The sequence below is a fragment of the Strix uralensis genome, chromosome 17 (assembly GCF_047716275.1).
Source record: "Strix uralensis isolate ZFMK-TIS-50842 chromosome 17, bStrUra1, whole genome shotgun sequence".
Taxonomy (NCBI): Eukaryota; Metazoa; Chordata; class Aves; order Strigiformes; family Strigidae; genus Strix; species Strix uralensis.
The window spans coordinates 7,766,427-7,784,684 of NC_133988.1; the positions used below are offsets into that span (position 1 = coordinate 7,766,427).

At 43.2% G+C, this 18,258-nt stretch overlaps 1 protein-coding gene across 2 annotated transcripts in view; it reads left to right on the forward strand.

The window, feature by feature from the left end:
- Positions 1-7,778, forward strand: part of PI4KA (phosphatidylinositol 4-kinase alpha) — a 62,272-nt gene extending 54,494 nt beyond the window's left edge. For both annotated transcript variants that reach the window (XM_074887552.1, XM_074887553.1), the window contains exons 47-55: positions 80-150; positions 742-851; positions 1,451-1,555; positions 2,017-2,142; positions 2,467-2,587; positions 3,262-3,421; positions 4,142-4,231; positions 5,106-5,189; positions 7,088-7,778. In XM_074887552.1, the coding sequence (XP_074743653.1) occupies positions 80-150; positions 742-851; positions 1,451-1,555; positions 2,017-2,142; positions 2,467-2,587; positions 3,262-3,421; positions 4,142-4,231; positions 5,106-5,189; positions 7,088-7,139 (919 nt within the window). In that variant the 3' untranslated portion in view covers positions 7,140-7,778. The remainder of the gene's footprint in view (positions 1-79; positions 151-741; positions 852-1,450; positions 1,556-2,016; positions 2,143-2,466; positions 2,588-3,261; positions 3,422-4,141; positions 4,232-5,105; positions 5,190-7,087) is intronic.
- Positions 7,779-18,258: the final 10,480 nt, after the last annotated feature.

Sequence of the window (18,258 nt, forward strand, 5' to 3'; positions counted from 1 at the left end):
AGATAATTAGGTATTTTTCTAGAAATTCTTGTTTGGCTAACTTGCACTCATCATCATCTTTGTTTTTATTACAATTTAGTGCAGCAAAAGCGCCCTACCTGGCCAAATTTAAAGTGAAACGATGTGGAGTTAGTGAGCTTGAAAAAGAAGGTTAGTAACTGTGTCTTAATCATTGACACTACTAATTGAGAGTCAGCAATTCCTTTAAAATTGCCTGCTTTTATGACCTGTACTGCTGTAGTGAAATTATTTCCATGTTGAACTTCATCTGCGGTGGTTCAGCTCAGAAATGAAACTGTATCAGAGGAAGAGAGAATAAAATTCTGGAAACTTAAATCCATTTTTTGCGGTATTTTTTAATTCCCGGGGAGCAAGCCACATGTATCTTGAAGAAAATTTAACAGTTACTTTAGACTAACATATAAATTGATTGCCTTTCCCTGGTTTTTACACTGTAGCAAACTCCACCTTTTGGCAGTTTTTTCTCATAATACATTTTGTGGGATGCTCCAGCTGATTAGCTTAATGCAATTCAGGCATTTATCAGGTAAATCACAAACACTATTTTGATATGTTCCAGTAGACAAAGGGAACTATCTTACGGCATTCACCTTGCAAGGCAGAAGAATCTGTAGTGCACCTGCAGTGAAATGTTGTGGTTTTGAGTGCAGAGGACTTGTCGTGATAGAAAGTTACTAATTAAAGTCTGTGTCTGGGTTTTGCTTTGTACTCTTTTTGCAGGTCTGCGTTGTCGTTCTGATTCCATAGATGAAAGTGCAGAAGAAGGGGTGGACAGTAAGAAAATCTGTTGGCAGGCAGCTATCTTTAAAGTGGGCGATGACTGCAGACAGGTACAAAGCTATCAGGCTTTGCAGTTATAGAAGACAGATTTGTAGGTGACAATATGAAAATTTTAGTACAGAAATATTTTTCTTCGGAATTTTGATAATCTCCACTAGTTATAGACTGAGGGAGAGAACTGTGTTGTGCCACTAGAGAAATGCTAGTTTGGAAACAAAGAGCATTTTTTCGAGACAGTTTACCATGACTTAAAACTCTTTTAGAGTTTATTTTTCAATGGAACTATTGGTAACAGCAGTATTTTCCAAGGTGATATCTTGCACATGGAAGTTTGATTGGTTTTGATTAAGAGGGAATGCTGGCTATTATCCCTGGAGTTATTAGTAGCCATCTTATCAAAGAGTGATGGAAAAATTTGGTTTTCATAGGTCAGCAGTTAAATCTTCAGTGTTGCTTCTACACACTTAAACAGCATTTAGCTTCTCCCTCTTTGATTTCCCCCAGAGCCACAGTGCACACACAAGCACACATCTGCAGACCTGCTGGGGTAGCTTAATGTTCACTTCAGAGTTCTCCAGAGCATTTTTGTAATGTAACTTATGATCTGTAACCCCTGTAATACTTGTGCAATTTTTTTCTTGTATAACAGGACATGTTGGCTTTACAAATCATCGATCTCTTCAAGAACATATTTCAGCTGGTAGGCCTGGATCTTTTTGTGTTTCCTTACAGAGTGGTGGCCACAGCTCCTGGGGTAAGTGGACAATTAACTGTACTGCTGTAGAAAATAGTTCCTAATCAGAAAAGACTTTCTCTTCCAACACACATAAAAATTCCATACTGCAAGGAAATACTGCCCACATCACTTCTGCCAAATATTTGGAGTACCAGCGACAAAAAGAGTCTTTCCTCTCCTGCTTTTCTAAAGCTTTTGGCTCTGAAGTTTTGCAGCCTGTGGTGATTCATGTTTGTTGTTTGATTTTTTTTGGGATTGCATTGTGCAAGTCAGTGGAAAGTCACAGAGCTTGTCTTATGTTGCACAGAAATCCTAAAAAACTGGAGATACTTTTTTTATGAATAAACTAGAAATTCTGTATTCAGTGATCTATAGGCTTCCCCATGTTTCTCTGAGGACCTGTATGACTGCCGAGAACCATGACCAGAATACATGTTGGGAGTGTGCTTTTCAGACCTGTTTCTCCTCTTCTCCTTCAGTGCGGTGTTATTGAATGCATTCCTGACTGCACATCCCGTGACCAGCTGGGCAGGCAGACAGACTTTGGGATGTATGATTACTTTACAAGGCAATATGGAGATGAGTCTACCCTTGCATTCCAGAAGGTAAAATATCAGTTGGCAAGCACAGCAAAATCTCAGCTGAGAAATATTTTAGCTATAAGAAATAATGACAGATAATTGGATAATGACTACCGTAATGCTATATCTGGTTTCTGATGCTGATAATCCATTTTTAGCTATGAGTGAGTTAGCTAAAGTAGTTACTGCAGCAGCTGTAGATGTGTGGAGAATATCCCTGAACGCTGCTTCAAACTAATCACGAATGGAAAAAAAGAAAATGACTTTGTTCAGCTCTATCTCCTCCTAGGATGGAGAGTTATTAAATTCTCTTGTGTTCTGATTTGTTTTAACTTCTTGTTTGTACAGGCTCGCTATAATTTCATCCGCAGTATGGCTGCATATAGTCTTCTCCTGTTTCTGCTCCAGATTAAAGACAGGCATAATGGCAACATCATGCTGGACAAAAAGGGACACATCATTCATATTGGTCAGTCATATCCACATTCAAATTTCAGTAGTTACCTTTTCCTTCTGCTTAAAGTATTGCTCATAGAAGACAATAAGCCATTTCCCTTTTGAGATCAATCTGTATACTGATTTCACAGTTTGTAAATATACATGGGACTTTTTCATGCCTCTTCAGTATTGTGTTATATTTGTGTTGGCTGCTTCTGAGTAAATTTAGCTTTGTAAGTTTTACGAGCTTCAGGAAAGTATATACACACGTACGTATGAATTATGCATGTATACATACTTATGCATACATACATATATGTGTGTATATATATGTATAAATATATAAATGTATCTTGGGGTTCTTTTTACCACCGTATGGGTATGAATTAAATTTGACAAGTAAATTTATATAATTGTGTGAGGCTGTAACTTCTGCTTTAGGTTTGCTTTTCTGGAACTGCACATATGTTTCAACACAAGGAGTTTATTTGATGTCATCATTCTTATGTCTAGTCTAATGTCATGGTGATGATTCTTTTGTTGGTATTCTTACACTTCCCCAAAGCTTTTTTCCAGTTGGAGTTGAAATGTTGGTAGAAAAAGTAGGTATTAATAAGTGAAATCCACCTCTTCTTTCTTCTGTCAGCTTTGACAGTGCACAGTTAACCAACAGAGTTTATGAGGCAGATTATCTTTTGTGCACAGATTTTGGATTCATGTTTGAAAGCTCACCTGGTGGAAATCTGGGCTGGGAGCCTGACATTAAGCTGACTGATGAGATGGTGATGATAATGGGAGGAAAAATGGAGGCAACTCCATTCAAATGGTTTATGGAGATGTGTGTCAGAGGCTATCTGGCAGTCAGGTAAGGTGTTCTTAACTGCTTAAAAGTGCAAGTGCTTGTGTGCCTAAAACCAGATGAGAAGATAAATAATAATAAATATTTGTCTGTAGGGGGTCTGAGCCTGACAGACTGTCTTCTTGCAAATTTTGAAACAACTTAATAATCCTGCAATTTTACAACCTAACTTCGTGGGTTTTTTTCTGTTCTTATGTTATATTCGAATATTTTATATATTATATCCAATTTATAAATGCGTTGTTACACACATTTCATATGCTGTTAAAACTTTGCAGTAAGAATCAAAATCTTTCTTGTTTTCCCTGATAGGACAATCACATTAATCACCATTTCAACTAGAGTTAATTAAGTAGGAGACGTGAAAAAGTGCTACAATTTCCTGTTGTAGTTCCTGGTTTCAGCCTTTTGTGCTGTTCTGATGCACTGATTCACCTTTCTGATACCAAAGAAATATTGTTTACTAAAGCATTGCTTTGCATAATCCTCCTTGAGACTGTTCATCTTGCAGCATTCTGAGTATCCAGGAGTCCAATGTAAAGGAGTGAAATCTAAAGTGACAGATTGCAAGCAATGCTGTAGCTCCACCAGCAAATGTAAGAGGATTATATGTGTTGATTTAGTAACAGAAAAAGGTGTGATCCAGCTCGTTGAACTCCTCAGCTTGCCTGCTTTACCTGCTAAGGCTGCAGAAGTTTGAGTGCTTTTTGTCCTTTTTTTCTCTAGGCCTTACATGGATGCTGTAGTCTCCCTGGTTACGTTAATGTTGGATACAGGGCTGCCCTGTTTCCGAGGGCAGACAATCAAGCTGTTGAAGTAAGTCAGCATATGTATGAACTGGAAAATGTTTGCATGTTCTTCACAGAATGTGTACTGCCACAACTTGTGCAGTGAGTCATGCTACTCAAATATCTTAAATGACTTAACGTTGTAAAAATGGTGACTTTTGTTTCTAGAATATCTCAGAAAGTAGGAATTCCAGAGGCCTTTTCATAGAATTAAATTCAAGCTGTTCAATGACTGTTGCAAGTACATGGACTATCTTTAAATTCATAGGACTAGCAAAATAAGACTGTAAAGGAAAGATCTGCTTTAATCGAGAGCTGATGTGTGGCAGAGGTTGATGTCCTCTGAAATGGTGTTGAACTCTGAAGAACAGCATCTTTAAATTTGTTTTACACATAATGCAGTACTGAATGGGACTATGTTGTAACATACATTCATAACATAACATACATACATAACAGCTTAGGCAAATACAGGTTCTAATGTGACACTTTAGACAGACTTATGCCTCCAGAGTTACCTCCAGAGTGAGCAGAGTTAGCCCAGCATGTCCTGCATATAACTTTCTACAGTTTCCTGAAGATTCCTAAAGTATGATGGACTGGAGCTCAAGGGTACTATGAGGTACAAAGACACTTTAAAAGCAGCAGCTGCCTAGGAAGAGGGATCTTCTGTTCCGAGAGATACCACTAGACTGATGAAAAGTTGAGCCTCTCTGTCTCCACTGTAAGACTAACAGCAAGTGCTTATTTAAAAATGTTACATAGTTTGTACAAGGTAGTCTCACAAGAAGTAGGTACTTGCAGCAAGTGAAATCAGCACTTTGCTGAGCTTGTGCAAAGAGACATTTGTATCATGCTGAAAGGAAACCTCGCTAATTTTACTCTTTATTTTCTGCATATAGACACAGGTTCAGCCCCAACATGACTGAGCGGGAGGCTGCAACTTTCATCATCAAGATCATCCAGAATTGTTTCCTCAGCAACAGGTTTGGCATCTGTGCATGTCTTCTCCCTATGGCTAAAGGAAGGTCATCAAGCTTTGAGCAGAGCTAAAAAGTAGAGTTTTATCAGTCAGATACTGAACCTTTTTGAGTTGTTGCTATTTAGATAAAGCAGGATAGCAGCTTTGCTTCTGAACATGCTGCATCTCTTCCCTTTTACACTGGGAAGGAAGGCTTAAGCCCAGGCTGGTCAAACAGCAAGGCCGGCTAGTCTAAAGAATAGAAGATTTTCTATCAGAGTGAATCTTTGGCCCAAAAGTTAAGCATTTTGGCTCCTGTGTTAGAGCATGGCCAACTGTACCATTAGGGTTATATGTTGAGTGGTGGTATCTCCTTTTATATAGGGGAGGGTGACCTCTATGAATAAATGGATAAATAGTAAAGAATAGTATTGAATGGCAACAGGAATAGCATGCCTTCTGGTCAGAATGAAGAGGGATTGATCTTGAAGCTTGTTCTCTTTTATTTTGTAAGGGGAAGGTTTCTTAAAAAACAGTATGCATGGTCCATTGGTCTGAGTGAGAATGAAGCTGAAACAGGCCTAGAGTGACTTTTCAAAATCTTTTTTATAATTGCTTGTAGGCATTAAGTTGCCTGAATATCCTCCTGAAGTTCAAAGCTGCTATTCTGTGCAAAAGTGTATTTGACTCTTCTCTAGAAATGAGTTCTAATCTTTCTACTAATTTTTTCTTCATGACTTGGTACTACATTAACATATTAATAATTTTGCTAGACCATATGTTACTTATTGTGTAATACTGACTAGGGAAAATGCCTGAAGTAGAGAACACTGGCAGTGTGGTTTTTGAGTGTCTTTGTAGCTGGGCCACATTTATTTGTCATCTACCATTCAGTATACTGAATGGAATAATCAGTTCTATGACATAATTAGCAGTTTAAAAATTAACTCAATCACCAGCTAGCCACTCAGCTATATACAAATAGTTTGGTATCTTGTGCAAAACTTTTGAAAGGGAATGACATCTAAAATGTGATTTTATTACATTTAATACTTTAAATGCAGTAAATTTAATACTTAAACATCTTAAGTGCATGTTTTATTATTATCCCAGATAATACAGCTTTTGTGGGATATATTGGAGAGTCTAATACAAACTCGGGTGTAGTTCCATGTGGGGTCAGCTTGAGACTAGTAAGGCTCACTGGCTCAGATATAGCCCTGCTAGAACTGAATTGGATTTTCTAGTGCCTGCTGGTGCATCTCCTCAGAATCTTAGATTAATATCGGGGGTCACGCTGCTGTGTGAATGCCCACAGCCAGCTTAGTTCTGACAAGCTTGAGCTTTTCTACCTGTAGCATGATTAGTCTGTGACCTGGATAAGCTCTGCCCATGGATAACTGAGTCATCTGTAACAAGGCTTAGATTTGTTTGTTCAGTGACTCATCAGAGATGCTGCTATTAACACTGTTATTTCCCCTGCACTTTTATTTTCATTATTAGCATTCTCCTTCATTACAATTACTTTTATTTCCACATAATCCTGTTCCATGCAGCCCTGATGTTCTTGCTTCATTCATTATGCATTTCCTTCTCCTAAAACAAACTGCCAGTGCGATGTGAGGTGCTTCTGGCTTATCCAAACACAGGGTCCACACTGCTGTTGCTGTTGCCACACTGAGAAGCATGGAAATACATTTTTTTTACCTAGTTTAAACAAGAGCAGGATGTTTTGTGCTTTTCAACTCAGTAACTGGGTGGGCCTTCACAATGCCTTCAAAGCATGTAGGGATAGTTTTGATTAGCAGTTAATTTCCTTCACCCGTGTTTTGTTTCTGTGGGATCTTGATGTTTGTTTCAGTGACAATGGGTGCAGTGGTTTTTTAAACTTTTACTTACCTCTGCTTTGCTTTTCTTCTCTAGGAGTAGGACATATGACATGATCCAGTACTACCAGAATGACATCCCATACTGAGAGACACTAGAGATTCACTGCCGAAGTGAACATGCAACCCTGTGCCCTCGCTCCAAACTTGTAATAAATAGGAGATTCTCAGTCACACCTCGCTATCTTCCATCTTTTGTGTATGTGTGTGTACATGTGGGTACATTTTTCCTGGACATTGCAACAATCACTCTGATGCATTCCTTTCTCTTTACCTGGTTATATATATTTCTGGCTTTCTCTGGATTTTTGGAGTTGGGCTGCAATCACAATAAAAATTGTACAATGATTATGAATATGTGAAAGAGGTAAAGCTTGTGGAGTTTGATAATTTTTCATGCAATGCAAGGATTTTATAATACCTTTAAAAAAAAAACCTTTCCTGCACAATCCCACAAAATGCCATGGAAGGGAAGGGTATGGATTTCTCTTTGGAGGGAGAAATGTTAACTTGTTCTAATTTTACTGTAGAAAAAGCCTGATAATCATCCAAGGTGGTGATGTCTGTGTAGCTGTGTTCATACTTTGCACTGTACATGGTCCCTGCTACGTGGTCAGTATTTCATATGTACATGAAGAATGTATTTTTTCCTTTTGTGTGTTTTAAAAAAGAGACTCTACTGAAGATATATTTAATCTATAAAATGTAATAAAAGACCTTAAACTTTGTGTCTATTGCAAATCTTTTGTCATACACTGAGTTTTAGTTTATACACTACAGCGTTTTGCACATTTGTGTACTGTTCATTATATGGTGACCTTTCTTTCTAATGGAGCAATCAGATTTCTTCAGCTTCTTGTCTGTCTCAAATGATGGTTTTTATTCATAAATGTTTTGTACAAGACTCACGTACTGAGGAGCTGAAACATAGGACCAAGGTATTGCTCCCCCTCCCCTGTTTAACAAAGGAGCCCTACCCCGGGCTGAGACACAAGTCTTGCAGATCTTCTTTCCGTTTCTACACGCTTGTCATTCTACAATGTGCTCTTGAAAGCGCACGCCCCTCTTCAGGGGATTTTTTCGCTACAGCTCCAGGCCGTGGCTGCTCTGGGAAGGGGCCTCGTGCTGCTCCCGCGCGCGGGCAGGCGGCGGGCGGGGCGGGGCGGGGCGGGGCGAGCGGCAGCACCAGAGCGGCACCGCGCCCTGAGGGGGCTCGACGCTGAGGAGAAGCCGCGCCCCGAGGGGCTCAGCCCCAGCCCTGAGGCGGGGCCGCGCTCAAGCAGGACTCCAGCTCTGAGCAGAAGTGGCCTCCGAGGGGGCTCAGCCCTGAGGCGGGCTCGGCCCTGAGGGGCGGAGGTGTCGTGAGGGAGACCCAGCCCTGAGGTGGGGCCCGGCCCTGAGGGGGCGGGTGCGGCCTGAGGGGTGCTCGGCCGCGGGGAGCGGGAGGAGCCCGCCTCTGAGGGGCAGCCGTGGCCAGCAGGGGAAGGCCCGGGGCTGTAGTTGCCCAGGCCGGGCTCCAGGGGTTACGGGGAGCTGGGCCGTGGCGGCAGGCCCAGCCTTGCAGGGCGACCTGTGCGTGAGGGGATGGGTGGGCGCCTGCCCTGCACTGCCGGTGATGTGGCTGCACCATCTTCCCCTTGGTGCCCTTTTGAGCACCTTTGAGTCAGCACTTAAATCTCCCAGGGTGAGTTTGTGTTTTGCTGAGGGAACTCCCAGCGTGTCCCCTTGGCCCAGGGCAGCTGGAGCTGCTTAGGGGGGCGGCCCGCCCAAAGCCGGGCTGGCTGAGGAGGTCCCTGCCAGCGAGGGAAGGCAGCCGAGGCGGTGGCAGGGAGAGGCGCTGCTGCACTCGCAGCTCAGGGAAGCAGGGGCAGGAGAGGAGGCAGCGAGGGCAGTGTGCTTTGGCCCTCTGCGAGGTGGGGTCTTTGTGTGTGGTGCAGTGGAGGGGCTGACCCTTTCCCAGTATGGAAGGGCTGCAGCCTGCCTGTTTCATTCAAAAATGGCTCAGGCTTTCGCCACGGGTGTTAAGATGGGTTTTGTGCTGCTGTCTGTTGCCTGTGCGGTGGGTGGCTCACAGCAAGGTGGGCTCTGAGCCCCTTTTCAGCAAAATGGGGAGGTACCACTGGCTTTCTAAAAACACTTGGAGGTTCACCAGGGAGTAGTGTGCAGGAGCTGCTTAATTATTGATTTAATTCAGCTTTATTATACAAGCAACTGGGACATGGAGTAATTTTTGTGCTCTGTGCCTGCAGCTAGTTGTACCTACTCAGGCTCCATAGGAATAGGAGCTGATTGACACTACAAATGTGGTATACTTCCTCACACCTGTCCTGTAATGGGGAGCGGGTGGAGTGATGAAATGTGAAAGCTTCTCAGGGGAGGTGGTGAGGAGTTCTAATATTTTGCTAATTCAAGTTAATGCTTGTATGCATTTATTTTCCTTTCTTGCACCTCAAAATAAATGTGCCGTGTAAAATGAAAACCCAAATGAGTGTCTCGAGCAGCCTTATGACAAGATCAATTAAGAGCTATCATAAATGGAGATGGCATCAGAAGTTGCTCTTTTGAATGAGTACAGGATAAATGAATGCTATTAGGTGTAAATTTCCTAACAAGCACTTGTAGTAGTATTGTTAGAAGTATCTGGGGCTAGAAGTGACTATCAGGTGGTGAATAATAAGTGGAGCTCTGCTAATGCTGGACTTCAGAAAGTCACTCCCAGTTGCAAATCTTAACCCATGCAGCAATTTCTGTGTGTTCTAGCATGTAGAATTTGCTAGAGTGCAGTTAAAGTTGTCCACAGTTTTGTATCAGGAAGTGAATGAGTTTGAGTGTTCCTCACAGTGCTCGCTTATTTTACATACTTCACTCAGGCTGCCTGGAGAGCTGACGTGGTCTTAGTTTTTTCTGTCAAGTTTGTCCAGAGAAATGAAAGCAGCTGGAGCCAACTGCACGTAGAGGTCAACTGGAGTTATCACAAGAACAAGCTGGTTTGTAGTATGCTCTTAAAAACTTTAAGATGACTGCCTTTGAGATATCTTGGTCATATTGTTTCTTCTGCTATGAAGCCTGCAGAAATGTTGTGGATGTGTTAAAACTCCATGTTAGTAGGAATGATGAGCTCTTGTGACTTCTTTTCTCGCTGTGGTTTCTGGTGATGTGTGCCAAAGTTCACCTGCTGACAGCTGCAGATTTCATTTTCACGAGTTGACTGTGCCTCCTTCCCCTCCCCTCAGGGCTCCTGCCCACAGCACAGAGGTGGGAGAAAACTCCCCTGTAATTGAGCATCCATCGAGGTACAGAGGGGATTAGGCAGTTCACATTTAATCATGCAAGGCAGTACCCTAGAGATGATTCTTCCTAAATGGGATGTGTTCTGTATCTTCCTCCAGGGAGACTGAGGAGGTGAGAATACTAAAATGCTCCAGAATATCACAAGCACTTCAGAGATACTGAACCAGTGCAGTTGGAGATGGCATAGACCTATTTCACCTTCATCCTCCCACCAGGGAAGGATACGACGCTTATGCGAGGAGGCTGGCAGGACTTTCAGAAGCTGCTCAGGTAATGAAGAACAGATAGAATTAAGACCCACATGAAAGGTTTTGTCCCTGAATCTTATGTCAGAATATGTCTTGATGCCTTCACAGCCCTGGGAGAAAAGAGGCATCAAAAAGGGGGGGGGGGGGGGGGGGGGGGAAATGCTCTTTAAAAAAAAAAAAAAAGTTTTATCTTAAGAAAAGATGCTCCTATGGTTTCTTCACTCTCAGAAATTCCAGGTCAGGGCGAGAGACAGACTTCCCTGGCTATACTCACTGCAGTTCTTTCTGTGTTGGCTGTGCATATAAAGAGTCCTTAAGAAAGGAGCAAAATTTATAGTGATTCATTTGCATCTGATGGACCCAGGGTTCAGTGCTACTGGTAACTTGATCAGCACTATTCAAATGCTAATCTCATTATGTGTGTAGAGACTGAAGCACAGCAATCCACCTCCATTAGCACAACGTGCCTGGGTGATGTTCTGGCTGGTGCGCAGGGTCGTGGTACCCCCCGCGGACACTCAGCACATGCTGCACAGCATCAGGGTTGATACGGGAGAGAATGGGAACTCGGTGGAGGAGCCAATGAAATGAGCAAACATGAGAAGAGGAGCTAGAGTCCTCTGTGGAAATGCTGGGGAGGGGGGAAGGGATTGTGGCCAACAGAACAGTTTGTTAGACTTTTTTCCCTTTTAAATATGCCCATCCTTTCTCCTTGCTTCCACATGAATACTGTCAAAAAAAAAAAAGTAGTAAACAAAAGGATTTCTCCCAAAATGTAGATACAGCTGAAAAGTTTTTTTTCTTTGACCTTATGAAAAATATTGTGCCTAAGCTGTTTGTTAAGACATGGCATTTTTGCTTTTTCCATGTAACAAGCACTAAAAGCTGCTGGGCAGCACGTGTTACGTTCAAAGACATCATGCACAGGGGTTATTTCTAGATAAAGGCTTTCTGACAGAATCTTGTTACTGAAAGCACCTTGAAATAATGTTTGGAGGTGTTGCTGCAGTTTCCAGGCCCGATGTGGAGGATGCCTACCCCAGGCTGTTACCTACAGTGTGTCAGTGGTGCGTTGGTTTAAGGTTTTTTGTGCCTCATCCACTTTTGTAAGGATTGCATTTGGGAGGTCATAGGAGTTATAATCCTGAAGGAGCAAGATTTGTAAGGTGACATAGTGTACTTATTAGATAAGCTACTTAGCTTATCTAATCAAAAGCAGATGAGCTCTGATAACGTGCAGCCCTGGCATCAGCTGGCTTATTAAATAGTGCAACCTCCCCAAAAGGACTGTTTTTCTGAGGGCCGCTGCAAATGCAGCAGCCCTGTTGCTAGAGCTTTGTAGTTCTAGGTGATGCCTTTGTGTTTATTTCTGGTACAATATCAGTTGCCTAATAGCAGTGATAGTGTTGCTGTGAGTCTTGTTCCTCTCCAGGGTCAACGCGGCCATGGTTAGCCTCAGTGCTTGCAGTAGCAGCAAGAAACTGTGAACATGCTTATGTTAAGGTTTATGAACATGATGCGTGGCTCTGCTGCCTGCCTGGGGAGAGCAGAACAGGGCGGGTGACACAGTGACATAGATAAGCAACCACAGTAATCAAGCAGGAGGACAACAATGGCTGGCAGCTCACTGAAGGGAGAAGTTACCTACCTGACTGCATTCAGATATCTCTTCCCAAGGAAGCCTGGCAGCCAAAAGCGGAAGGGAATTGGGGGTGACTGTTGGGAAAATGGGTGTAAGTACCCACACAAACACTATGTTATACGCCCTGACACCCACACACACCTTTGGGAATTAAAAACCCCTAATTGGTGACAGATACAGAGCTAGGAATGTGTCTTGGTCTGTTCTTAAGCAAGCTGTCTCAGCTTTGCAGTGACAAGCCTGGCAAAACAAATTGTGCTTTGCTGTGGGAGGGAAAAAATGTCTGAATTGTAGAAAATCTAGGAGACAGTCCCAGCTGCATGTATTGATTAGGAGTGAACATGTGGGGTGGTAACTTTGACCCTGATGTAAGAAGGGGTGAGTCATGGGATTCCATCCTTGCGGAGCTATAGGAGTGATACCTCACAGAGAGGAATATGCCTCTGGATAACAGAAAGATAAAAGATAAAATAATATATTGCTATTGTGGAGTTTTCCTCCCCGGTGCAAGATTTGGTGAGTTATATTTTGACTGCCACATCTAAGCTTTTTTTAAGATGCTTGCTGTTAGCATACAGATGAAGGCTGTGTGTGCATGTTCACATGCACACATGCAAACCATTTCCTTGCTGACAACTTTACATTACTCTTTGGAGCACAGACCTAGCAGCTTTGCAGTACCCGACCTCATTGCACAGAGGATCCTGCACGTAGTGCAGTACAGTGCTGTGCCTCTGTGGTAGCTGATAGTGCATGAGTGAGTGATCTAATAAAGCTACTTATGGGTGTTGTGCTTAAAAGAACTTTATTAAGGTAGGTAAGTAACAAATTGCAGGAACGCATTATGTTCTGGCATTGAGAGTCAGAAACATGAATCTTAGTGTCAGGCCTGGCTACCTGCACCAGCTTGAACAGAAGGAGTATTAGTAAGGGTAGGGTAAGGATACTTGGAGCTGTGAGGATAACCGACTGACTAAACAATTTTGCCAAGTATTAGAGGTTGTAAGTTAGTAGAACCTTCTAGAATATCTGACCTCTTACCACCTCAATAGAAACTGTTTCTGTGCAGTTTTCAGAGGCCCCCAGACCCCGAGGGAGATTCCTGGCTCCACATCTTGGGCTAGGGCAGGATGAAAGTCAGCTTTCCTATTTTCTTTTGGAGACAGGAGTTTCCCATCACTGGGTGACTTGAGCCGGGTGGAAGTGAAGGGTAAAGCTGCCTCCTATGGCTGCGAAGGAAGGATCCCAGCAGTGCCAGTGCAAGGGGTATCTGCTGCCTTTTCTGCCCAGGATCCCAAATGAAGAGAAGAACTGGGCAGGAGCTCTGTGAGGTGTGGGAGGTGAGATGAGGTACAGTTGCCCCAGAAAGCAGACCTGAAAATCAGTTGTCTCTGCAGCCCTGGTCGGTGGCAGTTCTTTCCAAACCTGTCGCCATTAGATCTCTGGTAATTAGAACCAGATGCTGAGCTCAGGTCTCAGCTCTGCACGGGGCCTCTGAGCTGCCTGTGAGGCTGAACAGTGCTGACTGCTCTCTGTCCTTAACCGAGATCTCGCTAATTTTCTCGGCCTCATTAACTGCAGCCCCGCAGCGCTGTGGGCTGGGCGGCAGAGGGCACTCCGAAACAAGCGATGGTGCCTGGGACACATGGACCGAGCGATTGAGGAGAAACAAATCTGCCTTCCTTGTAAAGCGAGCTAGTCTGGCAGGGACAACCTTGGCGTGACCTTTAGTTGTGACATATCTGTCACGGCAGGCACTGAGTGGTAGACCTAGCGAGTACCTGAATATCAGATATGAAATTGCTCAAGAGCCTGGCAGTTTGTATTCCAGCATATTCTGCTGGGGAGGGTTTTTGACCTTCCAAGGGACATAAAGGAAATGCATTTTGCTGACTCTGCATTGTTGTCTCAGGTGAAGCCTTTAAATATATGGGTGTCCTCTGATATAGCAAGTGTGCAGAAATCCATAGTGCATTTACAGAAAAAGCAGAGGTTTGTTGTGGACAGTGCAGTAGTTCTCTTTGTTATTGCACTGTGTTGAATGAGCAGCAGCTGTATTCAGCTCTAGAGGTGGCTACATTTCTGTGATTCTGTGCGTGTACATTTTTGGAAAGCTGCTTTGGTGTGAAAGGTGCTCTATATGCAGGCTCTGATGTAAGTTGTCTGTTATTTTAAGGTTCATGAGTACTTACTGAAAAATAACAACCTCCCCATATAACAGTAGTTTAACATTCTCTCTTACCTTTAGCAGTTCACCTCGGGCTTCACCTTCACAGTAGACGTAGTAGGTAGATGGCACTGTGAAGTCTTTAAGCCTCACAGAATAAGCAGAACACAGGTGGTAGGATTGGGGAAGAAAACAAGTCCGGGGGAAGAAAACACTTTGGTGCAGCTATAAAGAGCTCATTGATTATAAATCCTGTGGTCATTTTGAGCCCAGGCAAGTAGTAGTTAATAGTCTTCCCCATGCAGTCTGTGACAAAGGTGGCATCAGGTGTTTGGAATCCTCTGCCAAGAAGATAGCCCTGGTCTGTGCTGTTACCAGGCTTGAAAAGCACTGTCTAGGGATGGATCCCAGCAGAAACCTGGGCTCTGAAAAGTGCTTTCTCCCTCTTACCCCACATGTAAACTGGGATTTGAATTTCAGTGTTTTTAGCATCAAGCCTGGCCTTTAGGCTACAACCCCAGACAATAAAGAAGCAAGTTCAACTACTGCTGTGGTTGTGTCACAGATCAGAGCTCAGAGGGGCACACAAATATACAGTAATTTCAAACTCATTAGATTGCAGACAGGATGACTAGATCAGAGGGAGGGATTAAGCTCTAGGTAAGAAGACAAACCTGCCAAGGAAACACCTGAGCTGGATCTGTGATGAAACCTCAGGAACCTGAAAACCCAGTTGGTTTCCAGGACAATGCTGAAATTAGTTTTCTCCCTGCCTCTCTGCTGATACTGTGATCCTTCTTCCAATTTGAAGAGAGTTTTCTTTCCTTTGAGATGTAGCTCTTATCAGCTTGTGGGACAAGTGACTCAGCGCAGTGCCTGAGGCTATGGGAACAGGGCTGGTGGTAACTGAGTTCCTACCCATCAGCTGAGCCTGGAAAACCAATCATGTTTGTGTTCCTGTTTTGTCTCAGCTGAAAGGTAAAACTCCTAAATTTTAATCTCCCTGAAGGTTTCTTAAAACCAGATCAGGCTTAAGAGCAAGGATATCAGTTCCCAGCTTCACCAAGGAGCAGGAATTCATGTTGTCATAACCCCATTGCATGGGCTATATGGTGGGCCAGATCCCTTTAGAAATGCTTGAACTGAGATATAGGGAGCTTGATTTCTTGCAAAAGATGTGCTCTGAATTTTGGAGCTGCTTTGGCTGCTCAATTCTTAGGGGACTTGAACCCAATAGGATGTAAGTTGGGAATCCAAAAATCGGCTGCCATTTCTTGAGACCTGAGCACATTTATGTGCCTATGCAAGGGAGCTCTCAAAGTACAAATTGAAATTGGAGTCCTTTTTTCTCTAACATCTATTACCAGGATTTTTGAGCATTATTGCTAACAATATAGGTAAAAGTGGTTATTTCAGCAGATGCAACCTTTATGCTGAGAACAGCTCTCAAATTTAAAACTTGTTTACAGCTGAGCCTGCTGCTGATTGCTGTCCCTCAAAGATATTGTGATTTGTGCTTTTCCCAGGAGATTGTGTCTACTAATTGTGTAGAAGTGATAGGAAAAGCAAAGCTTGCCCTTCACTTTATTAGGGAGCCTTTGCAAAAAGTTCTCCTCGAGTTGTGAATGGCTTTCTCTGAAATGGTGGGGCTGTTCTGACTCTCAAAAAGTTAATGTACTTTGGGAGAAAGTTATGTTTGGAAGTGGAGGCGAGTACTGTGTGTATGCCCATACAAGCTGTCACCACTAGATGACACCATGACTCTGGCAACAAGGTCCAGATGAACCCTAAAACCAAGGGCATTTTGCCTGTTTTGGAGGGTTTGTTGCAAACCCAGAACACGGGCTGGATTTGCAAACCTTTCAGTGAACCGGGGTCAGGTTTCCCCCAAATGCAGGCTGAGGTTTGAGCAAAATGGGCTCAGTTCCAGGTGACAGGGTGGGATTTACGATTTGGGGTGGAAACCATCTGAACATTTGACTTGCAACCAGGCTGATCTTGGCTGTGGTTATGCTTGGAGGGCCTGTGTGTATCTGAAACAAAATCTCAGACTGAGGTTCAGGGAATATGAGTCTGCCAAAACCAGAAGGGGTTTGCACGACCCTGCTGAGAACTGCTGTAAGAAGGTTTCACGTGACTTCGCTGCTCACCCGAAGTGGGTCCAAGGCACAAACCCAAAAGCAGTATCCAGACCTGGTCAGCGGTAGCCCCGCTTCCCTTCTAACCCGTTGTCACTGTGGGTGGCAGGTAACTAAACACCTGACAGGGGGTCAGTGAGCGCGCCTTGCCATGCTGCTGCCACACCGAGCTTAACAGCCCACCGTAGTGTAATGGTGGCTCAGCCGCTACAGGGACAGCCTTATCTCCAGGAGCACTTTGCTTTCTGATCAACTGGCTGGTTTGGTACCTGCCAGCAGAAGGTATCTGTTTCTCCTGGAATGTCTTTCTGGGCTCTCACTCTTTAAATTGCACAGGGTCTAGCGGGTACAACTCTGCAACTGATCATCAAGCAGGGGCTGTTGCTTGCTACTTCTCTTTTTTGGCAGAGGAAATAGTTAGTTATTCCCTAGCCTGAAAAAGCTTCTTTCTGCTGTAATTACTGTGTCCCTACTCAAGTCACTCTTCCATTGCTTTTTTTCATCCCTTTCAATGAGACTTGGAGGATGTTCACATGAAGCGTGTTAACAAACCAACCTGCATGTCTTCGGCTCTTGCAAAGGGTATTTCTGCTTCCTGACGTTTGGTAACTATCATGTAATTATGTGGCTCCAAGGATAGATCCAGAGAATTGATAATCTAAAAGATGTTCGTACAATGCTCTGTTACCTCCTTTGAAATTCATGTCTTTCCACTACCACCTCAGCAACAATCCTCCCATGCAAACCGGTTAAATACCTTGTAGCAAGGAGTCATGACAGAGCAAGGCCATTCACCTAATGAGTATGCTGCGTGTAAGCTACCCCAAAACGCCTCTTGTCCTTGTGTCCCACGCTAGTCGTGGCCTAGAGGGATCCCAGCAGTTTGAGAGACAGGTCCTTCTGATAAGACTGTGACTCCCAGTAGTGCTTGGAGATTTGGATTTTATTTTGGTAAACTTGCAGTGCATGGGAGTTTCCTGAGTTATTAAGTTCATACGTTGGTGTTTTCATAGGATGCTCAGATGGCTAGTGAAAACAAACTAGCCATATTAATATGGTTATTTTATCCTAATTTGTTGTTACATCTGTAGAAAGCTCTTTCAAAATAACATTCATAAAAGCTTCATTGCTATTGTAAGGTTAAGCATCACAGAAAACCCCACTACAAATGTTTTGGTTTACTGTTTGTTTTTGTAGACGGAATAGTGGGGTGTTTACCTTGAATCATCCTGAAGCTTTGCTCTGGCTGGAATATGCTTTTTGTGGAAGCCAGCTTTTACGTAAGGCTGGAATTTATATTTCTGGTGCTTGATGAGACGATGTCTTTTGCTATATTCACTGATGCAGTCAGAGAATTCCAAAGGATGAATTTTACAAAAACTCTGTTCATAGCCCATCATGGAACAGCAATATCACTATTCCTATATTTAATTAACATCTAAATTAATTTACCAGCTTATATCATTTGAGTCTGTAGCTCTCCAGAAACCCCGAAGGGCCTTTTTGAAATACAGGTACACTTGTTACCTTGCAAGGCTGCAACACTGTAGCTGATTTTAATGACAGATAGCATGTTTTTATTCACAGTTTAGACACTTCTTTCTTAGGACCCTTCACATGATTAGGCATTGTTTGGTGGGAGGGGCAGGACTCTAGGCAGGAGAAATAAGAGGCAAACTCCTTTTTACACTGTGATAGTTCAGCCCAGTGCTCTCTGCCACA